The following is a 14740-nucleotide window of genomic DNA, read 5'->3' on the forward strand; positions in this document are numbered from 1 at the left end:
ACAGTAGCTCCTCAGCAGTAGCCCACATCAACAGAGACGATCGGGGCGTGGACTCAGCGACCATTCCCTTAAATCTGAGGAGACGAGCGACGGTGGGAAAAAAGAAAGTGAGGAGAAGAAGTCGACCGTGCTGCAGCTGGTAAGATCATTCAGAGCACTTTTATCTGGAGGCTAGAGATTTGAGTTCTCTGTGAGCAGCAGGTTCGGTTCTGGGTGAACTTCACTTTGACTTTTCTAACAATAGATTTCAAAGTGATCCTTGAACAGGCCAGCCCATCCGAGTCCGAGAGGAAACATGGGATGGGAAACTATTTCAGTTCTTCAGGCTGATATTCAGGCTTCATGGTTTCTCAAAGTTGGAGTCAGCGTTCAACTTTAAAAAAAAAATAGGATGAGGATGAATGTATGGGAATGAACCAATAACCTACAGCCTGACTGATAATGGTTTTAACTGGTTGTAACTGATGTTGTTTCTTTCTCTCATTTTTGTTTAATTACTCTTATTCTTATCATTCTTATTCTTCTTATTGTATGAATGTTCTTAATAACTTTTAACAATGACTTTATTTATAGAGCACTTTTAAACAAAGTGCTGCACAACAAGAAAACAAGTGGTTAAAATGGTTAATATTGTTTAAAGGGTAATATTCTCCTTCTTGTTCTTCTTAGTATTATTAATGTTCCTAATAACTTGTAACTTCATTTATAGATTCCTTTAAACACAAAGAACGAAGTGCTGCACAACAAGAGAACTAATGCTTAAAATAGTTAATACTTCTTCTTCTTCTCCTTCTACTTATTATCATAATTATCATGTACTTTTATTTTTATCACACATTCATTTCACTTCATGGACATGAAGTTAGCCAATAAGGCTCACGAGACACTGAGAAATATTTGTCTGTTTGCCTAACTTTATCAGCCCCCTGGAAGATAAACAGTGCACGACAAAAAAATGTATCTGCAACAAACTATAATAAGATTCTTTGAACTCTTTTTTTGCAGGCGACATCTCCTGATCCTGACAGAGATTAAAAGAGCAAAGAGTCAAGATCAGGCCCCGGCTGCATAACCATGGATGACATCTTCACGCAGTGTCGGGAGGGGAACTCAGTGGCTGTTCGCCTGTGGTTGGACAACACAGAGAATGACCTCAACTTGGGGTAAGAGGATATATACCTGCACACACCTCACTCAGATGTTATACAAAGCCTTGACTGCAGCAGCAGCAGCAGCAGCTGCCTCTGTCTCCTCGTGGACGTGAGGGTCTTGCAGTGTAGTGATGTCAGTGTGAGCAATAACAGCCTGGAGTGAAGTTTCTAATGATCGGAGGAGCAGACGTACCACATTTGGTATGGTAGGTGAGGGATTCTGTGCTGGTGTGTGTGTGTGTGTGTGTGTGTGTGTGTGTGTGTGTTTGATCCCTGCTTCAAATAGTTTCCATATTGTGCTCTCCCAGCCACTCCACTTACTGCTGAACATCACCCAGCTTTGGTAATTCCAGTCCAGTTTGTACTTTTTTCCCCCTTTCTTTTTGGATTTCTCTCCATATGATGTCATACCCAAAAAACGTGTGTGTGTGTGTGTGTGTATAAAAGCAGTGGGTGATTTATGGAGGTTGTGCGATGACGTAAGTGACACAGACGAGAAAATACAACCAAAAGCTCGTCCTACACTCCACTGAGAGACTTCACATTAAAGTGCTTCTTTAATTCGGTTGGCAGAAAATTAACCAATAGCACATTTGATAATAGAATAATTGTTTTATATTAAATAACTGTTTTATACTGTTGGTCAGACTAAAAATAACCACTTAAATGTTGTTGGCCTGTTTTTTGTCAACAACATTTTTTTTTAAATTCAGAATGTGACAACAAACACAATTAATTATTCTAAATTGACAAATAGAATGAATTTTCATTTAATTGTTAAGGGTATACAGCTTTTTTCATGCCTGTTTCCACAATTTCCTCACTGCAGAGGAGCTAGAAGACCACATGACTTGGTTATCTCATTCTTGGGCCAGACCATATATGTGCAGTTTGTTGACGTTGACTCTGAGGGCTACGAAGCTGCTGGCCAACCACGCAGCAGCCAAGACCATTTCCTCTCTTCAACTTCCATACAGGGCCAGGCCCTCGCTGACAGAGCTGCAGTCCCACATAAACATCTGAGAGACCAGTCATTACGCTGGAGGGAGGCCTGCTTTGACTGAGGCGGCTCAACTGTGTTAACCGGCCACTTTTTTCTGTCTCTCAGAGTAACCAATTATATGTTTTATATAGGAAAATAAATGTGGCTGAGTAGGAACTGAAATTCCAGATCCCCTCAAGGAGCAAACAACACAGGAAGACACATAAAAAACATTAAACTGAAGAGTATTTTCTCCTCTGTCATTCCTGAGCATTTTTTTTTGTTGCTTTTTATAGCACACAGACTGTGAATTGTCTGTGGACCAGAATCTCCAGAGAATGTGACTAACCGCTGTTTCACTTCAGTGTGAGCTGGTGCTGCAGCTTTTCCCCACAGCCCTGTTGAGTTTTATTGTTAATGCAGTGTAGACTTTGTGGCTTTGCGGGGAGTTGCAAGAGGCCACGGCAGCTGCCTTGTGGGGGTCATCTCATGTAAAGCCCTCAGCTGGGTGAAGGGGCCGGTCGCACATAGGTGATGGTTTGGCTCCATTTGGACTGCGGCAGAGCAGTGTACGCCGTCTGTGTGTTGGTGTCTTTGCATATGTTAGCCGGCATTCCAGCTTGTACAGACATATATATCACCGAGCCAGTCGTCAGATGGGTACAGGCTGCAGGCAGGGAGAGGAAGCATGCACTAAAAGTCTAAATAAAGACTGGTAGGTAGTGGGTGTGACAACCTGTGTCAGGGTGATCCACACATATAGTATTTTGTCAGCTGATACTTGTTTAGGGTCTCACTAACTTACGCCTCAAAGCAACATGTCGTCGGGATAATTCAACCAAAAATGAAAATTCAGGCATTACCTACTCACCGATGGGGGGGTGGCTGAAGTGTTTGAGTCCATAAAACACTTTTGACTTTCAGGGGTAAATAACGTTGCAGACAAATCCAATACAATTGAAGTAAATGGTGACCACTTCAATTGAAGTTAGTGGTCACCATTAACTTCAATTGATTTGTCTGCAATTTTATTTGCCCCTGAAACTCCTAAAGTGTTTTGTGGACTCAAACACTTCACCCACCCCTCCATCGGCATAGTTGTGAGTAGATAATGAGCGAATTTTCATTCTTGGGTGAAGTATCCCCTTAAAGTGTTATAATCCAAGTCAGGCTTAGATTGGTGAGCAACTATTTTTTGGATTTGTCCATCCTTACTTGCCCTTCTCTCTGTGCGTCTTGTGTTTTAGTGACGACCACGGCTTCAGCCCCCTGCACTGGGCATGCAGGGAAGGGAGGAGCGGCGTTGTTGACATGCTCATCATGAGAGGCGCTCGCATAAACGTAATGAACCGTGGAGATGACACACCGTTGCATCTCGCCTCCAGCCACGGACACAGAGACATCGTGGCTAAGGTATGCACAAGTCAGATGTTTAGTGTGGGTTCAGCTGCACCCTACATCTGTGTGGAGAAAACATTGTCAACTTTGTTGGTCAGGTTTCTAACATTATAACCTGTGTGTGGCAGCTGATTCAGTGCAAAGCAGATCCAAATACGGTCAACGAACATGGAAACACACCGCTCCACTACGCCTGCTTTTGGGGTCAGGACGAGGTTGCAGAGGTGCGATGCAAAACACACACCAACACAGACACACAATCTGTTGGCTAAAAAAAGGCCCTCTTGTGGGCAGAAATGTCCATTACAGTGTTGTTTTTGTTAAACACCTTGTGTATTTGTTTTAAACACTATGATATAATCTAATCTGTACACAGCGTAGTTGAACCCCTCTTTCTATTCTAGGACTTGGTGGCCAGCGGTGGCCAGGTGTGTATGTGTAACAGGTATGGACAGACACCTCTGGATAAGGCCAAGCCTCACCTCAGACAGCTGCTTCAAGGTCAGAGGTCATTTGTCTGCATTTTAACAAATTGACAGGCGAAAAAGTTGCATTTTATTTTTTTAAATTTCTTCTTTTGTGTTTTTTTTTAGAAAAGGCAGAGAAAATGGGCCAGAGTATGACCAAAGTCCCCTATAAGGAGACGTTTTGGAAGGGCACAATGCGAACACGACCTCGTGAGTAGCAGGCATTTCATAAAAAAGGAATTAATCAACGTGTCCAATCAAGACATTTCATGAATTATTCGTGTTTTCGCTCTTTCAGGTAATGGCACCCTCAACAAGCAGGCTGGTATTGATTATAAGCAGCTCTCTCTCCTGGCAAAGATCAATGAAAACCAGTCTGGAGAGGTCAGTGGCACTCTGCTGTGAGTGTGTCAGTCTTTTTTAGAATTCTTTCAGCTCCTGTGTTGTTGACCACACTGCCTGCTGTGTCTGCAGTTATGGCAGGGTCGGTGGCAGGGGGACGAGATCGTCGTGAAGGTGCTGCAGGTGAGAGACTGGACCACCAGGAAGAGCAGAGACTTCAATGAGGAGCATCCCAAACTCAGGTTTCTGGCTTTAACAGTATTTCCTGAATAGACACGTCAGGATTCCTTTACGGGCATAATGGGGGTAAAGTACCTCTCAATCTGTTTGCTTGCAGAAACTGAGGCTAATGCATTTGGCTCAGCAGGAGTCTCCTCTCTCTTCATGTCCGGGTATAAACACAGTACTAATGAGGTTGGATTTGACTGATTGGTGGTGATTGAGGTCTGAGAATGTGGGATCTTGTGCAATGAGCGGAGGAGTTTTTAATTGTCAAAGGTCAAAAGAATTGGTTGTGGTTGGTGAAGTGGTGAAGAATTACTTTTTGCTGTGTCATGTGTTCCGCTTGGCTGTGGAAATCAAATCCCACAAACATCCTCATTGTTAGTTAACATGAGGGCCGGCATGACATGAAATTAAATTCATCATAGTTCAAATGGAATCTTATTTTGAATCATGTTTGTCATTGTTGCAATGACCCACGTTGATATTCTTGTGACAACTTTTACCTGAAATTATCACCCAAAGGTAGAATCAGGCCGATATGAATCTTTCTGGGCTGCTGCTGATACTTAGGGATTAAAAAAGGTATATTGGCAGATACATACAAAAAACAATTGGCAATGAATCTTATGAAGTCGTTATCTAACCCTCAAACCCCCCCCCCCAAAAAAATGTAATTGAGGCTTGATATGTTACAGTTCAAATAAATAGAACTTGAATTCAGAAAATAAATTATTCTAAAATACATAATTAAATATCTTCCCAACATTATTATTAGTTAAATATATGGTTTAATATGAGTGCATATTGGCGCATTCCTCTGCTCAGTCTGACGGCCTATTTCACCATGTTGAAAAATAATTCCCAAATCTGCCCATTTATCCAGATCAGCTTCCCATCCAGGAAAATTCTTGGAAATCCGTTAAGTGTGTAGTTTTTGAGCTATCCTGAAAAAAAGAGAAGAAAGTGAGAAGAAACCTTGAAACAAAACCTTAAAAGGAAAGGGAGAGAGACACTTCAGAACGGGCCAAGTCAAAGAATGATTCTCCCCCAGTGAGTGCAGAGGAGTGTGCAACTGTAGGAGCTTGGCAGTGTGATGTTGGCTTTAGGTCATAAAGCATTCTGAGCATCCTGAAAAATTCAGCAGCATAGAGCTGCAGATAAATAAAAAAACTACTGCTTAGTTAGTTAAGATTCAATTCAAGATTCTAAATTAGTCTTTCAGGCCTGCAGATGATACAGAGGTGGGAGAGAGAGAGAGTTTCCTTCATGCAGAAAAAGCTTCTAGGACATTACTCGTCTTTTTTTTTAAATGGGTTTCCTCTTCTTTTCTTATCAGCTGAGAGAGACTTTCCTTTTGGCAGAAGATATAAATACCAACTTGTTTCTTCTTTTTTTAACATCACACACACTTTCTGTCTGTCGCGTCTCCATAGGATCTTTTCTCATCCGAACATTCTGCCTGTTCTCGGGGCCTGTCAGTCACCTCCATCTCCTCACCCCATCATCATTACCCACTACATGCCATATGGATCCCTCTACAACATCCTCCACCAGGGCACCAGTAAGTCATTCCAGCATGAAATGGATCTGAAACCCACCATACTGTCTACTTTGTCCTCTGGCTTCATTGTATCCTCCTCCTCTTCCTCAGCTCTGGTGGTCGACCAGAACCAAGCAGTGAAGTTTGCATTGGACATCGCCAGCGGCATGGCTTTCCTCCACACCTTAGAACCAATGGTTTCCCGGCTTTACCTCAACAGTAAGCATATCATGGTGAGTACTGTCTTTGACCACTCAGACCTCGTTCAGACCTGCTCTTAACATCCGTCCTGCGATCCGATCACTCAGACCACATTGGGAGGTGATGTTAGACCCATGTAGCCACATTCTTTGCGCTGTGTCCCCCCACCCGCTGCAGTTTCACAATGAATTTAATGAACCATCTTTTTATGACTCCCAGTGACCTACGTTGATTTGTGTGTGGTCACCATCAACAATATTAACACCGACCAAAACATAATGATTATTACTGACCACTTGTGATCGGATCTCTCAGGACGGATGTTGATACCAGGTCTGAACAGGGCCTATAAGAGTTTAGTCTATTAGTGCCACTACCCACTGTGAAGCTGATGTGATTGACCTGCAGATTGATGAGGACATGACAGCCAGGTTAAGCATGGCAGATGCAAAGTTCTCCTTCCAGTGTCCGGGTCGTATGTACTCTCCAGCGTGGATGGCCCCTGAAGGTATTCTCTTTTTTTTTTCTCTCTTCCTGTTCCCATTCTGAGTCATTCATGTAAAAAAATCCTGAAGTCTATAATTTGTTCTCTCTTGAGTGGTAGCCATGCTGTCCATATGGGGAGTCGCCTGGGTTACAGAATAAAAATAAACCCTGCGAGTTGTCCAGTTATATTCCTGGTTTTCCACGTCCCTCTTTGTTTTGTCTTCAGCGCTGCAGAAAAGGCCTGAAGACATCAACAGGAGATCCGCCGACATGTGGAGCTTTGCGGTGTTGCTATGGGAGCTGGTCACCAGGGAGGTGCCCTTCGCTGACCTCTCACACATGGAGATTGGCATGAAGGTAAATGGGTGCAGTGTTTATCCACCCACAGACGTACATCCTTGTCCATGTGTTTCCAAAGATTTTGACTTCCGCCCTCTTCCCATTTCCCAGGTGGCTCTCGAGGGTCTTCGGCCCACTATTCCTCCAGGGATTTCACCTCACATCTGTAAACTTATGAGGCTCTGCATGAACGAAGACCCAGCCAAGAGACCCAAGTTCGACATGATCGTCCCCATCCTAGAGAAGATGCAAGACAAGTGAAGGCATCAGCTGCAGCATGTACTCTCCTGCTATTATGTTTTTTTTTTATCATCAAACCACTGTTATCATCACCATGTATCCGCTAAGCTGCTGTAAATAATGTCAGTGACCACTTCAGCCACACAATTCAAATCTGCTTTTTCTGTATAATTTAAAATTGAGGTATAAATGTTCTTTAGCGTATCTATGAGCTCTTTTATTATATCAAGAATTGAAATGCTGGAAGCTGTTAAGTCCAGTGTGGAAAATATTCAGCGATGTGTCAGGCACAATTGCTTAGAGACTGATCCAAAGAAAGTGTATAGGAACACTGCTTTTATACACATCAACAAATGCCAATGCAATAAATATTTTATATTTATGACAAACCCTTGTCGTTTTATTTGAAGATATCATCCTCCTCCGAACAATGTTAGCCTGCTGGAAAGATATTATTTCTTGCTTTTTTTTTGCTTCTGAGTGATCCTGTGAAGAAGGTCACAAGATGGTGGTATGATAATTTTCAAACTACTTGAGAAATACAACTTTTTAAGGTCACAGTGAACCTCTAAACTCAGTTCTCATGCTTTTGGCATGTGACAAGTCTGTTATGATGCAGGGTAAGAGTCACCTTCATATGATAAATAACAATCACCTTTAGGTAAACTATCCCTTTAAGTAATAAGAATGAAACTTTACGGATTGGCAGAGGGAAGCTGCAGCAGGGTGGTTATTCTAGTTATTTTATATTTCTACCACAAGAACCAGACAATCATGTGAAGTGTTGTTTGGACTGGATTGAGGTACTGCATGTGCTCTTCTCACTTCTATTCTTGTTCATGTAAATACAGCAGAGGGAACTTGGGTTTATAGTTTCTGTTTGTGGAAGTGGAGAGTAAAACAAACAGAGTTGGAGGCAGGGAGGAGGGGGGGGAGCAGCTGATGAATGGTCACATGACGGGTCAGCTGACTCTGTGGCTTTCACAAGAGCGAGCAGAGAGGCTGTGATCATCACACCCGGGAGCGTGCAGCTGAGAGAGCACGAGAGGAGCTCACCGACCTGCTTTCTCACCGACTTGTGTCCACTGCTTCCCCGGCCTTCAAAGCCAGGAGACACGCCGACGACTTCCACCCTCCTCGGCCCGGGACTCATCTTTAGAGGTGCAGAGGGAGAGTGAGAAGCTAAGCTAGCGTCTTACCACTCCTAGCTTTGCTCTTCTGTTTGTGGTGAGTTACATGACTGGTTCTTGATGTGACTTCCTGGTTTGTTGTTCACAGAGGCTGCGGACCTCTCGGAGGAGACCTGTCGTCAGGACCATGAGGCGCCCCGCTGTGCCCCCCTCCTGCGGGCTCCTCGCCGGCTGCCTCGTGCTGTTGCTGCCGCTGTTGGCGTCCGGTCACCCCGCGCACACCCCGGGGAAGGACCTGGTGTTCGTGGAGCAGCTCAGGGTCGGATTCAACTGGAAAAATATCACCTGTCCCATGTGTAAAGCTGTCTTCATCATCCTTGATATCGCCCTGCTGGTAATGTGATCAGATCTCTTACTAATGATGATTTTAAGATGCTTTACACAGCCTGACTTCACCTGTGGGTCTGAGCAATGATCACTGAAATACTTTAGAATTAAACTGAGAAAAGGTCATTCTGATTAACTTTATATATGCAGCACATGAGTAAACAAGGATAAGGACATTTCAGGACTAAGGCAGACAATTTCAGGCAATTAAAATAAATAATAGTAACATAAATAAGACATGTTTGCACTCAAATATTGTGCTGCAATATAGTGATTTTAAAAGATGTCATTGATTCTGCAAGTTTCAGATCCTCTGGCAGTGATTTCCAGAGCTGATGGGCCCTGCCTGTAAAATCCTGATCACCTCAAGTCTCTGAGGTGATCAGACTCTGGGAACAGCAAGTGAAGCCCTGTCTGAGGATCTGAGGCTGTGCTGCGGCTCGTAGATTAGCAGCAAATCCGCAATATAGCTGAGTCCAGGAAGTCAGAAAAGTTCAAATGTTCATTGGGAGAATCGAAGAAAAATCAATTGAATTTTATTTATATAGTTGATATTTGCAAATCACAAGTTGACGTCCTCTGCTCTTAACCCTCAACAAGAGCGAGGACAAACTACCAAAATATCCTTTTACTATAGGAAGTGAGGGATCCGTCTCCGAGGAGGGACAGAAGAGCAATAGATGTCACACGTAATAGAGCACAGCAACAAACCAGTTTACATAGATGCAGAGGTGAATCAATATTCAGTAAGTATTTATACAAAAGAAAATATTTGACAGACTGGTGTGGTTAGATTCCACGTACTTTCATTAGTTCAGTTCCAAGTTTAATTCTTGGTATTTAAATGAACACAGGGTCAAATGAAATGTGATGGATGAGAACAGATCGGCTCAGCAATAAGAGCAATGTCATTAAAATACAAATGCAATGCTGTATAACTTCTGTACATTTGAAAATTGTGTGTTCAAGATGAATAATTGATTGAATTGTCAGTGAAGCATATAGTTTCTCACACCATTTCTTGGACCTTGTTATGGCTTTTTGTTACCTCCCGTAGACTGATTCAAACGAGGAGCGCATAGCACGTGCATTTGGGGAGGCATGTATCCGTCTCCATCTGGCCGATGAGCAGGTGTGTCGACAAATAACCGAACTGTTCAGGGACGACTTCATCCGGGCTCTGCAGCAGTCCCTGCTGGGGCCCTCTGAGGCGTGTGCCATGCTGATCGGCCCCTCCTGCGGCAAGTTTGATATCTACGCAGCCTGGAACATCACCTTGCCAAAGGTCCCCAAGCCTCCTGTGAAACCACCCTCTCCTCCTAAACCTGGTTCTCCACAGAGCAGGGTCCTGTTTATAACTGACATCCACTGGGACAAGGTGAGCGTGTGCTGCTGAGAGATTCCCCAAAGTACAATTGTTTGATTCTGGAAAATGTGGTTATACCCCTCTCTTTGTAACATAGCAGGTTTTTGTTGCATCTTAGAGTAAAGTCAGTCAGAAAGTGCATGGGCATTAAATGCAGTTTGATATAGATTTGCCCAAGAAATCTGGAACAATTAAACTAAAATTGATGGCATGCTTTTTAGTGACATGACATTGTTTTGACATCAAGTGCATCTTTAAAAATGGTTGACAGGAGTACAAAGCAGGCAGCGCCGCAGACTGCAAGGACCCTCTGTGCTGCCGTGAAGACTCTGGCTCTCCCAGCTGGAAGCGGCGAGAGGCTGGGTACTGGGGAACCTACAGTAAGTGTGACCTGCCTCTGCACACGGTGGAGAACTTCCTGGAAAATGCAGCCAGAGCCGGACCCTGGGACTGGGTGTACTGGACCGGAGATATACCAGCGCACAATGTTTGGTCTCAGACCAGGAAACAGCAGCTGTCAGAGCTTACTGTCATCTCCAGGCTCATCCAAAAGTAATTTCTTTTTCAAGATCAGCTTTGAGTGTTTTGATATAAGATTTACATAACTGCCGTTTAGTGGAATGTGTAGTTAAGCTACTACTGAAGATACATTTACCAGCAGCCACTTAGCTGTCAGAGTAGTTTTTAATAGAATAAGTGATGAAACATGGTGTTGAAATGTCAAACCTTTCAGCCATGTTGCTGTTGATTCGCAGCTGCTGGATAATGTCCTTGCTCAAACCTTAGATGCCCTTATACTCTTGATACTCAGTTTGTTTATCCTTCAGGATATTTTTTGCTTCGGCTGTTTGTCTTGTGTCACCTGGAACTGATCCAAACGTCTATTGACTTTGACCTCTTCCCTCCTGTCTTCTGTGCAGACACCTGGGACCTAGCGTGTCAGTTTATCCTGCTGTAGGGAATCATGAGAGTACGCCAGTGAACAGCTTCCCTCCGCCCTTTGTTCATGGTAACAGATCGTCGTCCTGGCTCTACAATACGATGGCAGAGGAATGGTCCGCATGGTTACCAGAGGAAGCTTTGAAGACTCTTAGGTCCTTATTATTCATTTGCTCATTTTATTTGAAAGTAAAGTTGTGCTATGGCATTGACATGCAGGTCAACAAGATATAGATGCTGTTTCTTTTATGCCTCTGAGACAGCCAGTAACTGGAGGCGTTATGTTTTTGCGTTGTCCCTCCGTCTCATTCTTGTGAACATATCTCAAGAACGTTTTGAGGACATTTCTTAAAATTTGGTACAAATGCTCAGATGGACTCGAGGCTGAAGTGATTACATTTTTGAAGTCAAAGGTCACTGTGACCTCACCAAACACATTTTTTGCCTTGTGAACAAAACATCTCCAGATCATTTTTAAGGAATCCTTTCCAATTTCGTACAAACGTTCACTGGGACTCAAAGATGAACTGATTAGATTTCAGTGGTCACAATATGTCACAAACTGCACCTGTGACCTGTGAAAGGCTCATTTATATTATCGGCCAACTGATAACCCTCTAGTTCCTAGATAAATGATCTATCAGTAAATGGTTTTATATCATTTATTAGGTACTTTCTTTATGTCACATGTCACTTGTTGTGTCACTGTTTACATCGCCTCACTTCCCACTGTTTGTACAGAGAAGTGATCGCATTTCATAATTCCCTTTTACAAAGGTCTGAACATGAGAGGAGCTCATCGACCTGCTTTCGAGAGTCTTTTCTCACTTTCTGATCTGTAAAACTTGTGTCCAGTGGGGAACTCCCTTCAACTCTTGTCTGTGTATGTCATTTTTTAGATATGGAGGATTCTACACGGCAAAGGTTCGGCCTGGTCTCAGGGTGGTCTCTCTCAACATGAACTTCTGTGCTCGAGAAAACTTCTGGCTGATGGTGAACTCCACTGACCCGGCTAACCAGCTGCAGTGGCTGGTCCATATACTCCAGACCAGTGAGGACAAGGGAGAGAAGGTGAGTGGAGCAACAAAAACAAAATGTTCAACTGAAAGAGGACTGGGGGTGTTTAATGTCCCTCTTTGGCCACCTACTTCATGTTAGATCTGGGTAATGACTTACAGTCTTTTTCATGTCCCTTTCCCTCAAGCAACTGGAACTGAGCATGAGATTGCAATACAACCTGTTTTTATTAGTACTATAATCCTCCTGTATATGGTGTCATCTTCCACTTTACTCAGGTACATATCATAGGTCACATCCCACCTGGCCTGTGTCTTGGCAGCTGGAGCTGGAACTACTATCACATTGTCAACAGGTAGCTACACTGATCATGTAAGGGAGGGAGAGGAGGACATTTTGTTCCGTACACTCAGCAGTTGTTTCTTGTGAATATACAGTATGAAGTCACTGCTAAGTTACCGTTGAGAATGTAACATGAAACACACATTTTCACAGCATCACATGATACTTGTATATTTTATCTGCAATCTTTTATCCATACTCTGGAACCCTTGGAAATGTGGTTACATTGCACGTCTCATAATCCCATCATCCATTTTCTGGACTGGACCGAATCTGGACCTTTGTATTTGTTTTACTGTCCAATTCTTCAATAATAATGTCTGAAATGGCTAAAATACCATTAGACTCATAAGGGTTCTACTGTGGTTACAGTTGCTGCATGTTGTAGCGCAACTGTCGACAACCTGAAGGATGGGACAGGTTATAAAGTTTTCTGTTCCCTGTCTTACGTCCTGCTTTTTCTTCCCAGATATGAAAGTACAATTACTGGGCAGTTTTTTGGTCATACACACACAGACGAGTTTGAAATGTTTTATGATGAGGACACCATGAGCCGCCCGCTGGGAGTGGCATTCATCGCTCCTAGTGTCACTACCTATATCAATCTGAACCCAGGTGAGTTCATAAACTAGATGAGTGATTGAACATTTCATAAGGAACAAGCAATAAAGATTCAGTTCTTTAACTCTCTCCAGGATACCGTGTCTACTATGTTGATGGTAACTACACCGGCAGCTCTTGGCTCGTGCTCGACCATGAAACCTACATCCTCAACCTCACAGAGGTGAACCACAGTCCGGGGGCTCCACTCAGCCCAGAACAAAACCCGAAGTGGACACTGCTGTACCGCGCCACTGAGGCATACGGTCTTTCCACCCTGTTCCCGTCTGATTACAACGAGCTGATGCAGGCCTTCATCAAGGATGACAGAGTCTTCCAAAGGTTCTGGTACTTCAGGCATAAAGGACACGTATCTGTGCCGTGCAAGGAGACATGCAAAACCTCAGTGCTCTGCTCTCTGCGGAGTGGGCGCGCCGATGAGCTGGAGCAGTGCGACCTGCTCAATGGTTTTGGAGGAAACTTGGCGAAGGCTGCCAGAACAACTCTCTGCTGATCTGAGGAAGTTTGGACTGGATGGTTGAATAGAGAAAAGAGGAGTTGGACCAAATAAGGAAATTGAGTCACATTTTTTTTTCTTGATGCTGGTGGGTCGACAAAGATCACTAACAGTTTGTGGATTTCATAAACTGTGAAGAGTGAGGATTTGTCAGTGTTTGCCTTGTGCAGTTGTGTGATGACTGATTGAAAGTTTTCATAATGTTATTTACTTGAAAAGTACAGAACAGGGGTTTGTTTGACATCGTGATTTTCAGTCCTGTACTGGGTGCCTTTTTTCAGGGAAAATAATTTGAATCCATCCTGGACAGCAATCCTGAAATGTTGCTGTGTGATAACATTGATCAAGTTTTTGCTCAGATTTCATTGCTCATGCATGAAATTTCTTCAAATGCTGCCTTGTTAATTGGGACAAAGTGGAAAGTTTGCTTTAAATGTATCACCTTCTCACTTTTGACCTGTCCCACAATGCTTTAGTTCACCACATCTGGCAGATTAATGAATCTCAGTGATTATGTAGGGTTAGTTTTGCTGAGTCATAAAGCTGCGTAAAGGATCTTCATTTTTAAAGTTCTTTATCTGAACCATTTATGAAGATTTAGGTCTGTTAATGTACATTACCTCAATGCACAGCACCATCTGCCTTAGCAAAGACGTCTTCTTGTCTAGGTAAGCGTCAGTATTCCTCACTGAGTTTTACTTGTGTCTGCACTTTAGTTCTTTTGTTTGCTGGTTTAACTTCCAGGTGTAATGGAGAACAAGTTTGATAGACTTTCAGCGGTGTGAGCTTGGGAAGGTTGTCAGGTCTTGATCTATGTGTCCTGTTGTGTAACATGAGCATGACGATGGATATAGAAAGCAATAATTTAAAGATTATATGAATAAAAGATGAAATATTAAATTCTTGCCCACTTGTTTGCTTTGTTGGAAAAATTCTGATTTAGTGTTTCTGAAGCATCTTAAAACATCTTAAATTTAAATATGTTTGGGTTTCTCTTAATTTTGTTCACGTAATGCTATTTCTGTCCCACTTTAAAATTAGTTTGAGTAATGTCTGTGTGCATTCTGTAAT

At 43.0% G+C, this 14740-nt stretch overlaps 2 protein-coding genes across 2 annotated transcripts; both read left to right on the forward strand.

Annotated features, from left to right (window-relative positions):
- Positions 1-4: 4 nt before the first annotated feature.
- Positions 5-7760, forward strand: ilk (integrin-linked kinase). The gene is made up of 13 exons (XM_020085417.2): positions 5-139; positions 1006-1163; positions 3381-3546; positions 3660-3755; positions 3936-4032; positions 4125-4208; positions 4297-4382; positions 4473-4582; positions 5999-6126; positions 6217-6338; positions 6715-6814; positions 7019-7149; positions 7243-7760. The coding sequence occupies exons 2-13, from the start codon at positions 1075-1077 to the stop codon at positions 7390-7392; spliced, it is 1359 nt and encodes a 452-aa protein (XP_019940976.1). The 5' UTR covers positions 5-139; positions 1006-1074; the 3' UTR covers positions 7393-7760.
- A 558-nt stretch (positions 7761-8318) lies between these two features.
- On the forward strand, positions 8319-14569 carry smpd1 (sphingomyelin phosphodiesterase 1). Its single transcript, XM_020086196.2, has 9 exons — positions 8319-8532; positions 8650-8895; positions 9946-10266; positions 10526-10806; positions 11175-11348; positions 12093-12264; positions 12489-12565; positions 13022-13167; positions 13248-14569. Exons 2-9 carry the CDS (start codon positions 8689-8691, stop codon positions 13664-13666), a joined length of 1797 nt encoding a protein of 598 aa, XP_019941755.2. The 5' UTR covers positions 8319-8532; positions 8650-8688; the 3' UTR covers positions 13667-14569.
- Positions 14570-14740: the final 171 nt, after the last annotated feature.

This window comes from Paralichthys olivaceus, chromosome 15 (assembly GCF_024713975.1).
Source record: "Paralichthys olivaceus isolate ysfri-2021 chromosome 15, ASM2471397v2, whole genome shotgun sequence".
Taxonomy (NCBI): Eukaryota; Metazoa; Chordata; class Actinopteri; order Pleuronectiformes; family Paralichthyidae; genus Paralichthys; species Paralichthys olivaceus.

Excerpts from the sequence above, each read along its gene's own strand:
- smpd1 (XM_020086196.2), top strand. The coding sequence starts at position 8,689 with ATGAGGCGCCCCGCTGTGCCCCCCTCCTGCGGGCTCCTCGCCGGCTGC. Across the intron at positions 10,267-10,525 it reads CTGACATCCACTGGGACAAG|GAGTACAAAGCAGGCAGCGC; the intron begins GTGAGCGTGTGC and ends AATGGTTGACAG. Across the intron at positions 12,265-12,488 it reads GTGAGGACAAGGGAGAGAAG|GTACATATCATAGGTCACAT; the intron begins GTGAGTGGAGCA and ends CACTTTACTCAG.
- ilk (XM_020085417.2), top strand. The coding sequence starts at position 1,075 with ATGGATGACATCTTCACGCAGTGTCGGGAGGGGAACTCAGTGGCTGTT. Across the intron at positions 1,164-3,380 it reads GAGAATGACCTCAACTTGGG|TGACGACCACGGCTTCAGCC; the intron begins GTAAGAGGATAT and ends CTTGTGTTTTAG. Across the intron at positions 3,756-3,935 it reads GTCAGGACGAGGTTGCAGAG|GACTTGGTGGCCAGCGGTGG; the intron begins GTGCGATGCAAA and ends TTTCTATTCTAG.